The sequence below is a fragment of the Melospiza melodia genome, chromosome 1, assembly GCF_035770615.1.
Source record: "Melospiza melodia melodia isolate bMelMel2 chromosome 1, bMelMel2.pri, whole genome shotgun sequence".
NCBI lineage: Eukaryota > Metazoa > Chordata > Aves > Passeriformes > Passerellidae > Melospiza > Melospiza melodia.
The window spans coordinates 100,247,991-100,265,359 of NC_086194.1; the positions used below are offsets into that span (position 1 = coordinate 100,247,991).

A 17,369-nucleotide genomic window follows, 5' to 3' on the forward strand; every position below is an offset into this window, starting at 1 on the left:
GTTGAAAGATAGATAGTATTTGAATACTGCCTCTTTGCTTTCTACGTCTCTCCTTTGCCTCTGATCCTCTCCCCTCTTCCCTTCCACCCCATCAAAAACTATTTTATTTGTATTCTTTATTCAGTGCCTACTGCTGTAACTTCAAGTTCCACGTATGCTATATGTGTATACTGTATTTGAGTAGAATTCCTCAGAATGAATAAGTATCAAGAATTTTACATACTAGTCAACAACTGCACCAAAATAAAAGTTAAGAACAGAAATATTAAAAAGAAATATTGAGTCATGTTTCTAGGAGATGTTGATAGTTTGTCCTGATATATTTTTTCCATCTCACTTTCCCTCCTCTGCATGGTGATAGAAATGTTTAAGAATATATTTCTAACCTGTTGTTTATCTACTGGTTTAATGAGGTGTAGAGATTTTTTCTGACCTATCAGATATATGACTGTAAACAATTTCTTTTGGTGCATGGTTTTCTTTAGACTTTGCTGGAAGATGCTGAGCGTTGCCGACATAAAATGCAAACTGCCTCAAGTCTTATAAGTGGTTTAGCAGGTGAAAAAGAGAGGTGGACAGAACAGAGTAAAGAATTTGCCATGCAAACCAAGAGATTGGTTGGTAAGTTTTTATCCAAACCTTTAAATTTGGAATCGAGTTGTTTGAATTATGTTTCGTGAAACTGAAAACATTTGAAACGTCAAACTTTTCCTTTGTATCTTAGATCCCTGTTTCAAAAGCGAAGGTAATTGTTTTAATTTCCTTGCTAAAGGCCTGTTAGATGAAAAGTAAATATAAGGCTAAAGTTCATATTTAAAAAGAAAAGGTTTGGACGCTGAGAATGTAGTGACACTACAATTTTAACTTGACTGATATTTGTAGGTACAGTCCAAAGAGAGTAATGTGCTAGCAAGTGCCAATAAAACGTGTATGACTGAGAATATATATTGAGGTGAGGAAGACTGATACTCAGCCACTGACATTTATACGTAGAAATCAATATTTTTAACTGCAGATACTAATGTTCATAAGAATTTGCTTGTTAGAAGGTCATTATTATTTTTAAAATTTGCACTTGTAAACTAAAGTACTTTGTAATAAATAATTGGCTCATTAGTTAGATCAATAAATGAAATTTATCTCATCATTTACTGTGGGCTGAACTTTCTTCTCTGCTTTTTACTGTGAAAGGCTACAAAAAGCAGCCTTGTTGTATGGGTTGTATTACAGCAACTAAGTTGTGTTTTATTTGCTGCCATAATATATACATGTGTATTAACTTATTAAAAACCCAAGATACCTTCCCCACAGATTAAATCCCCACAGATTTATCCAATTGTTTTTATAGATAACTTGAAAATGTCCAAAAATACTAGGGCTCTGTATAAAAGTATGATATCTTCTCCAGTTTAAATTTTGCTTTCTTATTTCAGAGGTACAAAACTCCCTCAAACTATGGTGTCATCAAATTTAGGGGGAAAATTTTGAAACTGAACAGAAGATTAAAAGTTGTCACACTTAATACCTCCATAATGATGTCTCTGACATGTTTTATTACCAGTACTCATCACTGTAATTGATTTACAGTAATTTAATGGAATTAGTACTTATAAGGAGTTCCACCCCACACCCCCCCAACACATATCCACCCAGTTGTTTAAGCCTGTTCTTATGAGTGCACAAGGAAATGATGGAACTAAAAGTTCATTACAAAGTCCTCTCTGCCATGTCCTGCTTGTACAGGATCTGGTATTTGGAATAGTGTTGCATATATGTTGAGTTGACCTAAACAAGCTGCCAGATGCTGATCTCTTAATTCCTACAATTGCATAGTAAGAACGAAGTAAATGTGGTCTCTACTGAAATGTACCATTGTCATGCCATGCAGTGAGCCTTGGAAAAAAGATTTATTTGCCTTCTTTATGGTTCAAAGTGTGTTCTTCTGTTACCAGCCAAAACATGTAGCAACTAGTGAGGGAAACAGCTTGTTCATTAATAGAATTGGCAAAGTTTAATGCTTTGTTTTGTGGGTTTTTTTTTTCCTCCTTTTTCTCTTTAAGGTGATGTACTCTTGGCCACAGCTTTTCTGTCCTATTCTGGTCCTTTTAACCAAGAGTTCCGCAGTCTGCTGTTAAATGACTGGCAAAAGGAAATGAAAAGCCGAAAAATTCCTTTTCGTAGCAACTTGAACCTCATAGAAATGCTGACTGATGCTCCAACTATCAGTGAATGGAACCTGCAAGGATTGCCAAACGACGACTTATCCATACAGAATGGAATCATTGTCACTAAAGCATCTCGTTATCCTTTATTAATTGATCCACAAACACAGGGTAAAATTTGGATTAAAAATAAGGAAGGAAGAAATGACCTTCAGGTAATAGAAATGCTTGTGCTTTCATAATCCTTAAAAACTCTTAGCATACAAGCATTACAATTCATTGATTTGCCTAATGCTTAGGAAATTACATTTATACAAAAAGTCTGGTTTGAATATAAAGAATATCTCAGATATATTTTAGTGGATTTGAGATTTGACTAGAGGTGGAAGTGTATCCTTTAGTGCCAGTGACTCAATTTGTTTAATGAATTAATTTTAATGGAACATAAACTTTGGAAAATAGGCTGGATGGGCAATGCCTGGTAATAAACATGTTTTCAGAGTAATGTAAGTGTTAGGAAAAAAACCCACCAACTAGTTGATTAATACAATTTCATGTAAGTGCTTATAAATGAAAAATCACAGCGAGATATTTTTTCATCTTTTAATCAGAAATTATTGTTAATTTTTGTTGTCTTAGTATGGATGTCAGCTCCTAAGTGCTCTGCAAATATACAGTAAAGATGTAGTGCTACAAAGTATAGTCTGAGGCAAGATACACAAATTCAATTCAAACAAGAAAATGTGAGGAATTCCTGCAATTATGATTACACCAATAAACCAGCTTAAAAAAAAATCCCTGAAATCCATAGAAGTAGTTTGAGGTGTGATAAAAGAGTGGCTCTGTGAATATAACTACCACTTTCATGCTGATTGTTATCTAGGTGTGGAAACCTTTAATGGTTGCTTAGTTATAAAAATGGTTATTAGTTTGTTTACAGCTTTATTAAAGTCTAAGCTGGCTGTGCTCTTTGAACATGTTGAAATCCCAGTTATACTGGGGACTATTTAAAGCAAAGGCTTATTAAGGTCCTGTTCCATATAAACCTCTAATTTTCAAGGGTGAAAAAAATCACAGAAAAATACTTATCTTGGAATTGACCCTGCTGCAGTTTGACTTGGAGATGTTATCCAAGATAAAATTGAAGGTGCTAAAAGGTTCCTGTGAATTTTTCCTGTGAAATTCTTGAGTAGTTGCACTCATAGGATATCAAAATTGGAAGTGCTTAGCACTGCTTTCCTTCTACCTTGGCAGCTGCAAAATAGAACTTTGCATTCCATGAGCTCTGGCAACAGGGTATGCTGATTTTACCTTTCCTTGAGCTCACAATCATTGTATTCATACTAGTCTACTCACAGTTTCATAGCTTTTGGCAGTACTTTAAAGAAAATGAAATAATTTTAAAATATCAAACTAAGAAAAAGATAGGTAAAAGGGACTAAGGTATTGCATTTCTGTTTTCAGATCACTTCTTTGAATCACAAGTATTTTAGAAACCACTTAGAAGACAGCCTTTCTTTGGGAAGACCTCTTTTAGTAGAAGATGTTGGAGAAGAGCTGGACCCAGCACTTGATAATGTTTTGGAAAGAAACATCATTAAAACAGGTTCAGCCAACAAGGTAAAAATAAAACAAGTGAGCAAACATATGGAAATTCCCATTTCCTCCCTTCCCCTCCCCACAACCTCTCCTTAGCAAAAGAACTCCTAATAAATATAGGACTGTAAAAAATTAGACTCATTTAAACTTGATTAATGCTAATGAAAGAAAAAATAAGGTAGGGTTTAAGTTCACAAATGGTTTATATATTTAATGCATAGAGTTCCTTATTCCTTTGCTTATGAGAATTTTTAGAAGTTGAAATAATTTTTGAATGGGCCATTTAAAGTGGTCCTTGACTGGTCTCAACAAATTGTTTGCATGTATGATTTAAAACTGGATTTTTATGCCTTTAAGCAGAAAAATGTAACCTTTTTCCCTATATGCAGTGTCTGAAAAAGTGTGTATTGGCTCTTATTATTTCAAGACTTGTTTTTAAAATTTTTCTTGAGGTCAAAGTTGGTGATAAGGAAGTGGATGTTATGAGTGGCTTCAGACTTTACATTACTACAAAACTGCCAAATCCATGTTACTCTCCTGAAATTAGTGCTCAAATCTCCATCATTGACTTTACTGTAACCATGAAAGGTCTTGAAAATCAACTCTTAGGCAGAGTCATTCTCACAGAGAAGCAGGTAAAAGAATTTATTGTATCTCTTTTCCTGTCTGTATTTCTTATATTACCTGTAGAATGTTTTACTTTAATTTATTACTCTCTATTCCCATATTGCTAGGTAACTTTCTGTCTCTCTCTATTGTGATTATTCTTAATATAACCTATTTGTAATGGTTTAAAAAGTGGCACAGAAGCAATTGACTCATTCATGCGGATGTTTCTCTGTCTTTTTATTGTTGCAACTGTACTGTATTAACCTTATTTTTCCTGCCTCAATGAGTTATAACCTCATGAGAATGGCCTGTGAAAAGCAAAAGGACCTGAAATCAAAACTGATGTTCTGTCTACAAACCCTGGAGCTCATGGCAACATAACCTAATGCAAAGAATTCAGACTTAGTTACTTCCTTGCTCCAAGGGGAAATGGGCTACCTACTGATATCATTTTGACATTGCAGATATATTAGTTGAGGAAGTTCAGGTTGAAGACGCCTGTCCCAATGAAGCTGCAGTTCTGGAGGGAGGCTAATTGGTACCTTTTTTACTATGGAACAGCTAATCCCTGTGGCTATAATTTCAGGCAATGTTCATGTCATAAGAAACACTATGCACCTATGACTGTGTATTTATTGGTGTATTTACTGAGATTTTGTCAATAGTTCCAGTTTACCTTCACTAGAGAGGAATGACAGAAATATCTTTGTTTCCTTATTGTGGCATCTGTTGAGGTACTCCCATCCTTCCAACACCTCCCTCTGCCCCGCCAGTGTAAGATTTTTCTTGTTAATAGACTCAGTTGTCTTTTTCACATTGAGTAGTTGCATTTCATTCCCAAACACTGCATGGATCTCGTGAGAGAAATCACACTCAATCTGTTAAGGTCTGTTTTTTGTCAGACAGCTTCATTGCACCATCAGCTTCTCTTCAACCATTGACAGCTTGTCAACCCACTCTGTAATGAAATTATCACTGTCTATCTAAAACACGCTGTGATGTGTATATTCACAAAGCCTTATGCCAAAATTCACTTCTTGGGCCTTGAAATACAGTACATTCCTCCAGGAGACAGTTTATCAAATTCCTCCAGTCCTTGCTGTTGCTGTATGCTTGCTTGGAGGACACAGAAAAGGGAGGAGCTTGACTTTTCTCAGAGGAATCAAGAAGGAGATGGAGAAGTAACACTCAGGTTGGAACATGAAGAATTCTGATTAGATATTAGGGAAAAAATAATTACACCGAGAGGGGTCAAATCCAAGAGCAGATTAATCAAGGATTTTGTGGAATTTCTGTTCTTGAAGGGTTCGAGCTTCACCTGGACATTGCCCTGAGCAACCAAGCTGTTTAAGTCTGAGCAGGGGTTGAATTAGGTAATTTCTGTAGTTGCCTTCCAAATTAAAATTATTCTAGTATTCAATGGGCTCTTTGTCACTGAGTGGGAATGTCTGATAAATGGACATAGTGTGCTTTCTCTACCAGCTTCTCGGAGTGTTATACTCAGTACTGTTTTGTTTGAAACCACCTGAGAATATTTCCTCAAGATAAATGACAAGTGGACCACTTGACAGGCAGGGGAACAGAATATACTTACTATGTTGCAATCTTCTTGGCCTCTGTTTATACACCTTGTGGTTCAAGGTTTCCTAAGGAGTCAATTTGAATACATCACACCATCCAAACACTTTCCTATGATGTCTAATGATGCATCTTTGGGAATTTGGGGGGTTTCTCACATAAGTGTCTGGATTCTTACTACCTTCTGCAGCCTTTGGTAGGAGAGTGGTGGAATTATTTTACTGTGAGACCGTTTGCCAAATTATTTGAGTGGTATGACTGCTTGGTGACATCCAGTGTTACAATGTATGTGTGGAATTTCTGTCCCAGAAAGGGAAGAGAGTGTTTATCTGAAATCAGAGTTCTTCAAGATTTTTATGCACATTTCTATCCTTCTTCCCATTCTACCATGTCTTATATGGTTCTGGTCTTAGAATGAATGAGGTTTAGACCTCTAGCAAGAAATGGGAGTGTTTAGGTCTTAGAATGAATGACTTTTAGACCTCTAGAAATAAATGGGAGTGTTTACAGCATGGTATTTAAAGTTTCTGCAAAGTCTCTCTGTTGTCTGCTATGCCCATTAAAAGAATCTTTGCCACATATAGCTCACAGAATTAACTGTTTACTGATAGGAACACTGATACTGATTTGTTATTTTCCACCATAATGTTAAACCAATTGCAAGATACAAGTGAAGCATAAGGTCAAGGGCAGCTGGTATATCTGTATAAATTTGTTTCTACTATATTTCTTGGAATAATAGGATTTGAAAGATTTGATATATGTCTGAAGGTAGTATGACTTATGATATTCTAATGATATAATTATTTTGATAAATTTGCTGTTATGTAATTTGACAAAAAACTTGTTTATTTAGTGTCATAGGTAAGTCAGATTAGTAGTGGGGTTATAATATGCAAAAATTCTTTATGGCTTTTTGAACTTTTGCATTATTTTATCAAGACTTTTGCTGGAAAAAAGCTGAACTTTTGTAAGGAATAGTTGATACAAATTCCTTTACTTGTGAATCACTTTGTGACAGGATGATGTAAGCTATGTAGCAGCTTTCATATTTTATGAATATTAACAAGAAATAGCATTCCTTGGTACAGTTGGTAAAGTGTCATCTGCTTGTGAAAGGAACTCCATAAAACTGGATTTGAAATAGCCTCTGGTGCAAGTTCCTTGAATTTATGTATGTGGTAACTTGGCTTATTTTTTCTGCATCCTTAGTGCTGTGACTAGAAATTTTTGAAGATATGAAGAAAGCTTTCAACTGTTTACACTTTCTGATCTGCAAAAAGCATTTTAAGAGCTTAATAGACAACTTTTTTTTTATTAATGTTTTCATCTAGGGTTACTTCATTTTAGCTTGGTAACTCTGTTTCCAACTTATTTCTCAGGCTCTTCTTGTGAGGAGAATTGCTTTCTGTTTTTATGAAGCATTGAAGTCTAAACTATGTTTAAATTTTCTGAGCTCAGCAAAACATGAAATTTAATTTGGTGCAGTATGTTAATTATTATATTTAATTGGATGATAACTTTCTTTCAATGCTATTTTTTAAGAAAAAGTTTCTGCTTCATCAAACTTGCATGAAAAAATGCTTCATGAAATTGTTACCTGTTTTTCTTCAGTTCCACAAAGCAGCAGTTGATTGAAATGCATATAACTGCAGTTTTCTTCTGTATTTTCATCAGGTTTTGCCAGAATCTTTTTAATAAGTTATGTTGTATTTGCATTATTCTAAAATAATTGTCCCACTAAATATTTTCTACTTGATGATGATTATGATGTTTCAATATACCAAGAAAAAACTCTAAATCTGATAATAATAAGATGATTCTTCTTAATTTCCTTTTTAAGGTCAATGTGCATTCTTTAAAACAAATAATTGCTTGAAGTAGGAATGTAGGAGGAGAATGTAGGTTGAGAAGACCAGAAGTTTAGAATGTGGAAAAAATAAAAAAAATTTAAAAAGTTGTAAATGTTTTTCAAAGCTGTGTAAATGAAGACTACTCAAATAGGGGAGTAAAACCTTTCCTTAAGCCTTGATAAGGGTTCAGGTCTATTATGTCTCTAGTGCTATATGAGAGGTCATGTATTTCTTAATGTTGTCCCTATTTCTCTGGAATATTAGCAGCCAGTAAGCAACATGGAAATGGACTTGGCAATGACAGAGTGAACACGGAACTTCCAAGTTCAGAGAGACATTGTTAAAATTATTCAGACCTCCGTAAACTTTGTGAAGTATTTATCTAGACAGATATTTATCCATATTTATCTAGACAAATATTTCTACCAACTGGTTCACTTACTGTTCATTTGTAAGATTCATATTAACCTTATCTTACAAAAAACTCTTAACCCATTCTCTCTCTTGTCTTTTTTTTTTGCTTCACTGTACTGAAACATTTAGTTATGTTTCAGTAAAGGATTTTTATCTCTGAAGGACTAATTTATATTGTATTGTTTTTAAAGATTAATTTTAAGAATGAACTGAAAGGACTGTTATAGCTGAAAAATATTTTTCTAGAGATTTCAAGTAGCTGTTTTTTTAATGTAAAACTCGATTTACAGTTATCCATCTTCTATATTTGGGCACTGGAAAAGAATCTAGGTACATAGACCACCCAGATTATATTAGTAAATGTCTAAAATAAATAATTCTAGTGAAGTAACTCATACTTTCTTAATCAATGAAGCATTTTAGTGAGAGGCTGAAATTATCACTGTTTGATGGAGGAGTATTGGCACTTCTTGAAATATCTGATGCTTGATTTGATGACTAAGCATGGCTATTGAGTTTTCAATATGGCAATTGTAAAGCAAGGCATAAATGAGGATAAGATTACATGGAATAAAATCCTATGTCTGGAATGGTGTTTGCATTTTTCCTTTCTGAAACTGATGACAAACAATTGTGAACTTGTTGTTCTTTTAGGGCATTATACAAGCATCTTCCATAATATTTGTAGAAATTATTTGTTAATGCCTACTTATGTAGCAGGTTCAGATTCTGGCAATATATCTTGTGTTAGAAATACCACTAGAATTCTTTCCTCAAATTAATTCAGTTAGTCTTGAACTACACTGTTTTAGTAGGATCAGTATTTTTAAGATAATTTTTTTATTATTATTTTTGATTGCTCTTCTGTTTCCCAAATATTACCATGAAATCCAATAGGAATTAGAGAAAGAAAGAACTGATCTTATTGAAGACGTGACTTTGAACAAAAGGAGGATTAAAGACCTAGAAGATAACCTTTTATTTCGACTTACAAGCACTAAGAGTTCTCTGGCAGATGATGAGACTCTACTAATTGTATTGAGTAACACTAAGAAGACTGCTGAAGAAGTAACACAGAAACTGCAAACTTCTGCTGAAACTGAAGTACAGATCAATTCAGCCCGCGAAGAGTACAGACCTGGTGAGTGAAGGTAGTCAGAGAAGACAAATAGCTAGACCATATTTTTAAAACATCAATACTTAGAGTAAGAGAAATTGTGGGACGAGATCAGGAAGAGCAAAATTGGTGGGAGAGATCTGTGTTTTCCTGTAAGTAAAATGTATCCAGGAGATGTCCTATTGAGCTATAATGGAGAAAATAGTCAATGCTATGCCTCATGTGGAATTTACAAAATTGAGTGAATTGTTCTCTTTGTAGACTTCCCATTGCTCTATAAACAAGCATATCAGTCATTAGGGTGTTTAGGTAAGTATATGTTTGAGTTCAACATGTTGACAGAGCTTATATAACATTAAGTACTCTCTATATCTGTTCTGATGAATACTTCACCATTTATTCTTTGGTTATTACAGTCAACAAATTTCATGAGTCTTTTAACTGACAGGTAATAATGTGAAAAAAACAGGGGGAAAAGTAGTTCTCTGTAATTGCCTGCATTCTACGAAATTTGTAAGATGGTACAGTTAGTGTACCAGAAACATTGCAGATTTTGTAAGACCTTTGCATTTAAAACTGAATGACTACTGAAAAGAAGTTAAATCAGTGCTGGGTAAGTTAAATCAATATAGTTCATTTGAATTTTATGAGAGTCTTGTAAAAGTCTGTAAAAAGAAATTTGTTTGGATACTTAAACAGTATTTTAAACAGTCATAATTTTTATGTGTTCTGCTGATGATCTCAATATTGCAGATCTCCAAATATGCTTGTATTTGAAAATTGGACTTTACATAGTTTACATTAATTACAGAAAAGATTTTTTTTTCCCCTGATGTATACATGAGGATAAAATGAATGATTTTATTATTTTTCTGGCAGAAAAGAATAGAGAAACTTGAAGATGTTCAGTTATCATTAGTGTTAAAATCAGTGTACATGTTTTGGAGAGTTAAAGAGTTCTGCTCTGCATTTCTGCTTTGAACAAATTTTTCTTTCCCTCTCTTCAGTTGCAACTCGAGGTAGCATCTTGTACTTCCTTATCACTGAGATGAGCATGGTCAATGTCATGTATCAGACGTCGCTTCGACAGTTTTTGGGGCTTTTTGACCGCTCCCTAGCCAGGTAATTTAGCTAACAATAAGTATAATTTGTATTTACCCAGTCCTGGAGGTGCCTGTAGTACAGTAAAGTTTTATTGTAAACTAATATCAGAAAGAAGACTCTTGCTTCTTACAGTCTTGACCAGGAATTGTCACCTTAATTACACATAAAACTTTGTCAGTTAGCAAGGCAAAGACCCTTCTAATGTACTTACAGTCCTTCAAAATTTATTAGATAATAAAAAACCATTATACTGCATTGATTTTCAGCTGGGCAAAAAGACTTGATAAGAAAGGATTTTTTTGTTGTTGCTGTTCCTTCAATCTGGAAGTTATTGCCAGTTTGCTGTCTGATATTCTGTTTGTGATCTATTATTTTTCATGTTTTGAAAATACTGGACCATGGCCTTTTTCTTTTGCATAGTATTCCCTTTTATAAAGCCTAAGAAAATCAACTTTCAACTGCAGACCTTTCTTCTAACAGGTCTACCAAGAGCCCTATAACCAGCAAGAGGGTTACCAATATTATTGAACATATGACATATGAAGTATTCAAATATACTGCCCGAGGACTCTATGAGGAGCACAAATTTCTTTTCACATTACTGCTTACTTTGAAGATTGATATACAAAGAAACAGAGTGAAGCATGAAGAATTTCTGACACTTATTAAAGGTGGGAACTATGAATTATAAGGAGAGCACATTATTATTATAGAAAATTTATGTATTTGTATCTCCTAGCCAGCATGCTCCTTTCTTTTTGCACATGAGAAACTACTCAATTGTAAAAATACATGTTTATCATTCTGATCTGGTGACAGACAACATTGTATGGCTGTTCTAATTTATAGCAGCACACTGAGTATTGATGAATATATCTTTGTAATCATGAGAATTTGAAAGGAATATTGTGGTCTGCTGCTCAAATATCATCAGGTATGTGTTTAACTTAGAAAAACCATTATTGTACTAAACAGAGTAACTGCAGCAAATAGGAGCAGAAAATGATGCTAACATTTTAAAAGAACATAGTAGTCTCAGCAGCATATAACAAGGTCATGGCTTTGGTCTTAACTGCATACAAGCACTGAGTTCACATAAAAGTTTAGATCAATTTTGTATTAGCTTTTCAAGACACTTAGTTTACAGGCAGCATTTATTTATGGATTATATGTGTGAATTTTTCCATGTTGAATCTTCAGAATATCTTTTCCCATAAAGCCTTTATTTCCAGGCACATTGCACAAAAAACCAGTAAAGCCTCAAAATAGAAGTTGGTCAATACTTCTGTTTAAGGTACATAATATTAAAAAATAATATTAACTAACCAAATTGCAAACTCGGCTTAATCAAATATGGCATGATTTTGTAAGGTAGAAAACCTCTGTAACATCGTGATTTAAAAACTGGGTTATTGTATTTGTTTTTTCCCTCTTATTTTGTTTACTTTTCTTTGTCTCTCCAACAGTACTAATAACGAATTTCAATTTCTTGCAGGTGGTGCTTCCCTAGACCTTAAAGCTTGTCCTCCTAAGCCGGCTAAATGGATTCTGGATATGACTTGGTTGAACTTGGTAGAGCTCAGTAAGCTTGAAGAGTTTTCAGATATTCTTGATCAAGTACGTAAGAGCTTTTGAAAGTTGATCTCTTATTTAATGAGTAATTGTCTGGTAGCTGTCAAGCCATATGGTGGAAACTGATTTATTTTATGGAAGAGAAACAAAAGTGGCAGCAAATAGCCACAGTTATGGCCCTGACTGCTTAGCAACCTATGTTGATATAAAAACTCAACCACTCCCAGGAAAATAAGAATAGTGTAGAGTGTTCACACTTTATGAAATTATAATATTTTTGGATTGGGATTCAACTTGCCATTACCCAATTAATACATTACAACTTTATTTTATTCTAGTTATTGCATTATCTTGCACCCATGTTGTGCTTTCTTACACTATATTTTATGATGATTTTTCCAGTATTTCTCTGGTTACATGGAGTAAATGTTAGGGAGAAGGTACATGCTCCACATGCTCTCTCATGTGGAGAGCAATTGTGTACTTGCTGTTCTCAAAGCTGTGTCTGTGGCTAGCTATCCATATTCTGACATAGCTATGCTGTGATATCAGACTATAACATACTGATTAGTAGCTCCTGTTTTCAGAATATGAATACTCCAGGGTGCTGCATTCTACAATAGCATACTTATAATCTGATATTTTATCCTGTCATTTTCAATAGCCTTATTACATTTGTGGAAGAATATCAATGCTTAGGTGTGGATTTCAAGTCTCTGACTCTCATAAAAATTTGCAACCTAGTGGCAGTGCAAATATAACTTGTCTGTTTAGTGATATTTGCTGCTTTGATTATATAATTGCAGATTTCCAGAGAAGAGAAACAGTGGAAACTCTGGTTTGATAGTAAGAATCCAGAGGAAGAATTGGTGCCTAGTGGCTATGGTCAATCTCTGGACTCCTTCAGACATCTTCTTCTTATCAGATCTTGGTGTCCTGACAGGACCATAGCTCAGGTATATTTATATAGCCTAGATGGTCTATTCAGATATCATTAGAATGATAGTTTTCAGATTGCAGGTTAGTACTGTCTTATATAATGCTAAACACCTTTTTTGCAATGGACCTTTATGTTGTATTTTCTGAAATTCTTTTCAGACCATTTATGTATTTATTACAAGGGCAGTGAAAACAAAATTATTCCAATATATTGAGCATATATTATCCACTGTGGTGGATATCACTGTGGTGATTTCTGCTGGAATAATATGTGTTTATCCAGATCTTCTTTATTAGTTCAGAAGATACTTTTGGCTGTCCTTGCTTACTCACTAGAATTTTAGAAGTGTCCCCATGTTAGACTGAAGTCCAATATTTTAATGAACTTGACTGGTTGAGGGAAAATTGAAAACGATTTAATTAAGAAAATATTTCTTGCATGGAAGAATTAGAACCACTTTAGAAAAATCTTTAATAAAGTCTGCTCAAAGCTCTCAATTTAAAGACATCTATTAAAAATTACAGAACTGAAGTTTATTAAATAGACCTTTTTTAAAGAAAAAGAATCTTCTAGAAGCCTATTTTTAACTTTTATGTTCTTCTCCAGTACAAAAGACCAAAAAATGATAAAATTATTGGCAATTCAGAGCAATTAATGATGATATACTGAAATTGGAAGTGTGGTATTAATTTTATTGATACATATCTTTAGACATTGTGATTGGATTCAGAGAAAATCTCACCAGTAATTGGTGTACTGGAGTCAATATGTTCAGCAGTACTCTATAAAGAATACCTCTATGATGTATGCTATGTGTCTGAAACAGATCACAAAAGATTAGTTCCTCTCTACTGTTATTGGGGCAAGGTAAACTTTCATCTTTTGATGGTTTTATGAAAACTGATAGTTTATCAAATGTTCAATGCTGAATGTCTTTTGTCTCTGAGAGGTAACCCAGAGGTATTAAGGGGAAGATTTATCCAAGACAAGAGATGTGGGGAGGGGAAAGTACAAAAAAGATGATCTCAACCTGTTTGAAAGAGCCTTTTCTATTTCTTTGTGAAAAAGAATAATAATCTGGAATTTTAAAAGATAAATAAATAAGGGATAAGAGATGGTTTTCACCTGTTCCTTTGGATAATCTACTTAGTGATAGTTATTTTAATCATTACTACTGTTAATTCATTGCTTATTTAACTGTGGAGGTGAGAAAGGCCTAAGTGCTTTGGAGCCCATCTTTGGTCCTTTTCTCCTATTTTTCTAGATTTTGATGCTAAGAGTTGCACTATCTAATGGAGATATCCTTAAATCATTAACATTTTTCTAAAGTTTTAGAGAAGTTATTATTTTTATTATACTCTAATTATAGTTATTATATATAAAATACATGCAGATATATGTAATATAATAATTATTGAAAAAATTAACTGGCTGTATAAGGCTGTAAGAAATAACAGCTTCAAAGACACTATGATGTGCTGACATGGAAAAATAAACTTGTTGCGTATTTGTATTTTTGATATAAATTTTTAGCAGCCTAGGGTATTCAGTTGAATTTTTGGTAGCATTTACATTGGGAAGAAAGCATTATAAAATGGTTAGGTCACAAGTTAAATTTACCCTTTTTAATACAGGCAAGAAAATATATCACTGACACTATGGGGGAGAAATATGCAGAGGGAGTCGTCTTGGACTTGGAGAAAACATGGGAAGAGTCAGATCCACGTACTCCCCTCATATGCTTTCTTTCCATGGGCTCTGATCCTACGGACTCAATAATTGCTTTGGGAAAAAGACTGAAGACAGAAACGTGTTGTGTTTCCATGGGCCAGGGGCAAGGAATCCACGCTCGTAAACTTCTACAGCAAACAATGGCTCATGTAAGCAACAAAAATCTGAACATTTTCCTCTCTATATTAAACACCTAGAAATAAAAATCCTGCCATGGGATAATGTTACTTGGTGGGTAGTTAATGATGATGCAAATCCCTAAGTTTATTTGTATGAGAGTCCTAAGCAAGAGAACTGTATTTTCACACTCCTTCGGTTTGCTATAACAAGCTTCTTGATACTGTGCAGATACTTTTCATTGAAAATGGAGTGCTTTTCATATAAAATGGAGTTTTATAGTTGATTGCAGACTGATGGACATAGCTGAATTGATTTTTTTTGGGTTTTTTTGATTATATTACCAGTAAATATTCTTCTGTAGGCATTTCAGATTACATTTTCAATTTTTTATTTTCAGTAATATGGATGTATTTTGTTAAATGAAGAAAATGAATTCCAAATATGCTATTGATAGTTACATAAACTTGAGAAAAACAAGGTAGTATAGCAAGTTATGTCATATTACTGTAGTCTGAATTTGGACTTGTGAGGGACAGTCTGGTAGCACAGGCATTTTGCAGGAAGAGGAATGAAAGAACAAAACTATCTGTATAAGAAACTTGAGATGTTCCAATTTGGCATGCTTTGTGCATCAGGTGATACTACTGCTATGCCTGCTGATGTAAAAATACTGATCTCACTCTCCTGTGCTATGAGCTTCTTTATATAACCTGTTTTAGTTCTGCTTCAGATTCTTGTTTGATAACTTCACATAAGGAACTAATTGACCAATCAAATGAGAAGAAACCCATTTAAAAACAGGGGAAAGGAGCACCTTTTGTTTAGTTAAGAGAAATGCAGTTACATTCCCTCACTGTCTCACAAGCCCTCTTAGTGAAGAGGTATATGAGATGCCTATAAAAGAACTAAGGTAATTAATATAAGAATGTTTGTCATCTATTGATTGATAGTAGTAGATTGGTTATGTATGCTTATTTGGTTATTTTCCAAGCCTGGGACACTTGTGAGGAACAAGGTTTAGCAGGTTGCTCTATGGAGCTACTCCTGAGCTCCCTTATGTAAGTCAAAATTTATCATTTTCTATCAGCACTGTAGTCATGACAAGTTATGTTTTAAATGTATTGAAATGGAAAGGGTAGAGACTATTTGAAAAGACCAGATGAGACAAATAGAAACCACTTGTTCAGGTGAAAAAACCAAATAAGCTAACACCATCTTCAGAAGAAACAGCCCACAGCTTAGCTCCCTTCAAGGAGTGATTTCAGTTTTTGAACAACCTTGATAACTTTTAAAATTCTGTTGTTTGAAACTAGGGAGGTTGGGCACTTCTGCAAAACTGCCACCTTGGACTTGACTTTCTGGATGAGTTAATGGACACTGTAATAGAGACAGAGACTGTTCATGAAAGCTTTAGACTGTGGATGACAACTGACATTCACAAACAATTCCCCATCACCCTTCTTCAAATGTCGATTAAGTTTACCAATGAACCACCTCAAGGGCTCAGAGCTGGACTAAAGAGAACATACAGTGGTGAGTGCTAGAATGGTAATGATTTAAAATTAAATTTTGGACTGTGATACTATTGTGTAGTCATGTTAAACTGGTAGTAAATATAAGCTAATATGAGGAACTGTTCACAATGATGCCAGGGCACATCTTAGTTTTTGTTTTGAAAATTAAGAAGATGATTTGCTGACATTCTTTTGTCAGAATTAATTGGATAACAAAACAGAGAATGCCTTTTCTCAGGTTGGCTTCTAGTATGTCAGTTCAAAGTGTTTGAATTTTTAATATTCTGTCTTTTGGCAGAAAAATGATATGGTTGGCTATCAATTGCTCTTTACACTACATAAAGGATTCTGTGCAGAAAGCAACTTGATGTGAATTCAACTATTAGTAAATTGTGTTTTTTTCCCCCTGAAGTTTACTCTTTTAATTGAACAATATAATAACACGCTTTAAACTGTCTCCAGCACAGAACACTTTGTGGGACAATAATTTACCCTTGGGAAAAGCAGAGAGCCAAGTGAATACCTCTAGAGTGATATTTTAGCCCTGGTTTCAAGTAATTTTGAAAAAGACAATTACAGTGATTCTCATAAAGCCCATTTGCAATCAGTAGGTGTCAGCCAGGATTTATTAGATGCCAGTAAAATGGTGCAATGGAAACCACTGTTGTATGCTGTAGCCTTTCTGCACTCCACCGCTCAGGAAAGACGCAAGTTTGGCTCTCTGGGTTGGAATATTCCCTATGAGTTTAATCAAGCTGATTTCAATGCTACGGTGCAGTTCATTCAAAACCACTTGAATCGCATGGATACCAAGAAGGTAATTAATGATTTTGTGAGAAAGGTGGATTAAGATGATGGATCTTTCTAGTAGTGGAATGTATGTAAATGCTTCCTAATAATTGAATGACAAGAGTGATTTTAACTTATTGTTTTACCAAAAATATTCAATATTTCAAGTATATCTGTCTCTACAGCAGCAGACTTAGACTTGTAATCCAGTGCATGTTTAATTTCTGTATTAACCTCAACATTAAAAAAAAAACACTTTTCCATCCA

General features: G+C 34.2%; 1 protein-coding gene across 1 annotated transcript in view; it reads left to right on the top strand.

Annotated features, from left to right (window-relative positions):
• Window positions 1-17,369, top strand: part of DNAH5 (dynein axonemal heavy chain 5) — a 116,128-nt gene that overhangs the window by 87,941 nt on the left and 10,818 nt on the right. The window contains exons 62-73 of the mRNA XM_063148830.1: window positions 486-621; window positions 2,061-2,377; window positions 3,627-3,782; window positions 4,214-4,396; window positions 9,113-9,356; window positions 10,340-10,454; window positions 10,917-11,107; window positions 11,932-12,053; window positions 12,815-12,964; window positions 14,583-14,828; window positions 16,113-16,332; window positions 16,925-17,130. Coding sequence (XP_063004900.1) covers window positions 486-621; window positions 2,061-2,377; window positions 3,627-3,782; window positions 4,214-4,396; window positions 9,113-9,356; window positions 10,340-10,454; window positions 10,917-11,107; window positions 11,932-12,053; window positions 12,815-12,964; window positions 14,583-14,828; window positions 16,113-16,332; window positions 16,925-17,130 — 2,286 coding nt within the window. The remainder of the gene's footprint in view (window positions 1-485; window positions 622-2,060; window positions 2,378-3,626; window positions 3,783-4,213; window positions 4,397-9,112; window positions 9,357-10,339; window positions 10,455-10,916; window positions 11,108-11,931; window positions 12,054-12,814; window positions 12,965-14,582; window positions 14,829-16,112; window positions 16,333-16,924; window positions 17,131-17,369) is intronic.